This window comes from Humulus lupulus, chromosome 3 (assembly GCF_963169125.1).
Source record: "Humulus lupulus chromosome 3, drHumLupu1.1, whole genome shotgun sequence".
NCBI classification, from domain to species: Eukaryota; Viridiplantae; Streptophyta; class Magnoliopsida; order Rosales; family Cannabaceae; genus Humulus; species Humulus lupulus.
The window spans coordinates 65,456,122-65,460,086 of NC_084795.1; the positions used below are offsets into that span (position 1 = coordinate 65,456,122).

General features: G+C 34.1%; 1 protein-coding gene across 1 annotated transcript; it reads left to right on the plus strand.

Annotated features, from left to right (window-relative positions):
- The first annotated feature begins 2,371 nt into the window (after positions 1–2,371).
- Positions 2,372–3,093, plus strand: LOC133822773 (small polypeptide DEVIL 4-like). The gene has a single exon (XM_062255216.1). The coding sequence runs from the start codon at positions 2,708–2,710 to the stop codon at positions 2,849–2,851; it is 144 nt and encodes a 47-aa protein (XP_062111200.1). The 5' UTR covers positions 2,372–2,707; the 3' UTR covers positions 2,852–3,093.
- The last annotated feature ends 872 nt before the right edge of the window (positions 3,094–3,965 follow it).

A 3,965-nucleotide genomic window follows, 5' to 3' on the forward strand; every position in this document is an offset into this window, starting at 1 on the left:
GCCATTTTTTGAACTTGATGGGAAAGAGGTGGAAGGAAAACATGTGGGGTAAGGGACTTAGTTTCTTAATGAGAAAGCACCATGAACAAGCGTGGTCATGGAGTATCTAATAAACTATTTGATATTCAGGTCATGGAATGGAGATAAGATAAATATTGATTTACATGTTGAGTATATCACAGGCAACGCCATTGTAAATCACGAGAGCTTCACGTGCAACTCTGACCTTTCTTGTTCTGTACAGCCCTTTTTTTTAAAAAAAGAGTATAAAATAAACCTTACGCGCACACATGAGACACAACTACAAACTAAACCTGGGGCCAAAAGAAATAAAAAAAAAAGGACTTTGATTACAGAGCTTTTCCAGGCATTAAATTTATCACTGTTGTCCCTAGTTTTTCTCTGTTTGAATTCCCAAAGCTTTGGGTGTCTTGTACTCTACCATGAGAATATACTTAATCGTGTGAAGGCCTTGCAAAAGAGGCTTATTCTGACAGAGAAAATCAGTCCAAAAATAACCATATAAGGTAAACAAAACAAGCACTAAATTTGTTAAGTGATTGTACCTAACTTTGATAAATTTTTCTAGTCTCCATTTAATAATATGTTGAAGACACAAACTGAACATATATATCTGTACATATATGTATATTTATATATGCATGTAAACAACACTACTACACCATCTCACCATGTATGTCCCCTCTTTTGAAAAAACAGAGAAAAAAAAAAAGATCACCAAGTGAGCTCCTTAACCGATACTGACAGCTTAAATCTACTCAAAGTAGAATAGAAAAATGAAACTGAGGGGTTAATGTGGAAGTTGGTGCCCTCAAAAAAAGATCATTAGAATGGGAGGAGCACGAGACGAAGCAAGTGGGTTTGCTTGCTTTTCTTTTGGTCAAGCCAAGCATAATTTATAACATTAATTAAACTAAACAATTAATCCGTATATATAATTTAATCAATCACTTAATTGGGTTTTGTGCCTGCTCTTTTATTGAACTCCTCTTCAAAGCTAACTGGTCATCATATTAATGGAATCTTGGTCATCATCATCATCACACACACACACACACACACACACATATATTATCTTGCAACTTCACCACTCACTCTATATCTACATTATAAAAGTTAATGGTTTATTATTGGGTTTATAATACGTACCTTTTGATCCATTTTTATAACCAAAAGGGTTAATATTAATTATGGCATATATATATAGCTCATGCAATTGCAGCAAAACATTTCATTGCTATTCTCTAAATTCTCTCCGTTGTCTCATATATCCACCACTTTCGACAACTCTCTGTCACATATTCTAGCAAGATTTTCAGTCTGTTCTAAAGCCAGCAAGCTCAGGTGGTGGGAGCCTTAATTCAAATTTTCTAACACACCTCAAAAACCACATACGTCACTGTGTTGGATATATTGTCTCAAAGTACATGTAGCTACATGGTTCAGAAAAAATGTAACTGAAAATATTTACATTACTGATTTTCAATAACATGTCAAAAAGGTCAAATAGTATGTTGATTCTTTTTTTTAATTTTTTTTCTCGATATCTTTTTCTAAAGACGTCGTCGACATATAGCCGAATACACGTAGATTAAGTTAATATTTAAACACAATACTGAACTATATGCTATTTTTTCTGTGTGAACACCAAAAACAGGCAATAATTTCCGGGCCATGACATGGACTGATAAGTTTTTTTTAAAATAAAAAAATTTGCTAACGAACACTAACATACAATTTCACCATCAAAACTTCTTACTTCTTAGCCAAAGAGCAAAATAAATAATACTAAAGAAAACTTTTATACCCTTTGTCTCCACAACCACATTGGTTAACTATTTTTTAGAGTAAAAAAGATGATAAGATGAGTTCGTGATATGCTTTAAACTTGCTCTAAGGAGGTAGTTAATATGCTTGCTTATGTAGGATTCAACTAAACCGGGGCCTGATTACTGCCTATGGAGGTGGATCCAACAACAAAATATCAAAGGAAACCAACAAAGAAAACCACTTAATTTTTTTTTTTTGGCCCATCTCTATCAAACAAGAAAACTACATTCAAGGTTCTCTTTTAAGTTAGCATAAAAGTACCACACAAAAAATAATATTCCTTCTTCACAAAAGTAATTAAAGGCAAACTTATACTAACTATAACCACACACAACTTTTATCATCTTTTTTCTTAAATTTTATTTCTTTGGCCGAACAAGAAACTTTCTGCTTTGTATTTTTATAATAGTGGCCGACCCATTATGCCGGTGGGTAATTCCTACATGAAGATAGGATAATCTATTAAGTAAGTATAGGGGGGGAGAGAGAGAGAGAGAGAGAGAGAGAGAGAGAGAGAGAGACTTGGTTGGATTCTTTTATCATTTTTCCAAGTGTTGGAGTATGGATTCCCCAAGTGGGAAGTGGGCCAATATGGGGCTTTGTCTGGTGGGTTTGGGGGCACTTCACGCCCTTTCATGCCCCATCGCATGCTCTTTACTAGACCAAGTATAAGCCAGGACCACACTCCTCAACCCTCTATATAAAGCCTTCCCAACTCTCAGACCCAAACTCACCAAGTTATTTGCAAGCTCAGTACTCACATCTTCACATTCATAAACAACATTACCGGTACCAACCCTACTATTCTTTCAAAGAGAAGATATATATAAAACCACCACAAGTTATATATATCATAATGAAGATGACCAGTTCAGCCACCATGGGAGGATCCAAGAGAAGGTTATCAAGCAGAGGTCTTGGAGGAGCCCTTAGGGAGCAAAGAGCAAGGCTTTACATCATTAGGAGGTGTGTTGTCATGCTCCTTTGCTGGCATGATTGAAGCAAAGTCCTTCTTAGTCTGAAAAAAAAATCTCAGGCAAAAAGCCAGGAGGATTCTGGGTTTTCTTTCTTTTTTTCGTTTTTTTTTCCTTCTCTTCTTCCTTTTTTTTGGGGGGGTAAAGTGTAAATAGAGATGGCAAATACTATGGGATGGGAGAGAAGTAAACGAAATTTTTGTATGGGATCAACAACTAGATGTACATCGAATAGCATGGATTAATTAAAATCTCCATATTTATAATATATTGAGCTATAATTATGGTTATTGGTGTTAGATCATCTTTCAGTATACTTTTATGTGTTTGCTCTGGTCAAAATTTGGTGTCACATAATGAATTATGCACATGAGTAAAACTGAGATTTCAACCATTGAGATTCCATTTCTCTCTCTCTCTCTCTCTCTTTAATTCCTTAATTCTCATATAATGTTTTTAATTTGTTTCAAATTATGGATATTATGAGGATTAAACCATCGATTGTTAAGAATTCAGAATCCAACCTTGAAGGTCAAAAGACCATATTCCTGGTGGTATATCTTCTTTTATGTTCTCTTTTTAGCTCATATACTTCACTTGTATGAATCTTCCAAAGATGTTTGGGATTCATAAAGATGAATCCTTCCACCAGAGAGAAAAGGAAAGAGAATAGAGTCCCTTTTCGACAACAATGGTTTCCTTCCTTCTTTTCTGCTTAGAAATTTCGAAATAAAATCAAGAGGACAATAGGAATGAATATGAGAGAGAAAATAAAAATTAATTAGAAATAAAATATTCATGCTACTTTTTTTGTCAGCAAGGCAACAAATTAACTTTTAGAAAAATCTTTGATGTTTCATTAAAGCCATGTATAGATAATAATGTTAAAAAAATGTACTAATTAAGATAGATTCTGTTAGAATTAATATGAAAGTAGACATATGAACAATTCTATATACATGTAGGTGGAATTAATATATGAATGAACATATGCAAAAAAGAATCGAATATTGTATACCTCCAGCCATTGCTATTGATAACCTCGATCTAGCTTTAGATCTACAAAAGAAAAGAACAGAAATTAGAACGAGCACACGGGCTTCCAAGCTCTCACTAACTCTTTTAGATGGAGTTACTGAA

Excerpts from the sequence above, each read along its gene's own strand:
- LOC133822773 (XM_062255216.1), top strand. The coding sequence starts at position 2,708 with ATGAAGATGACCAGTTCAGCCACCATGGGAGGATCCAAGAGAAGGTTA.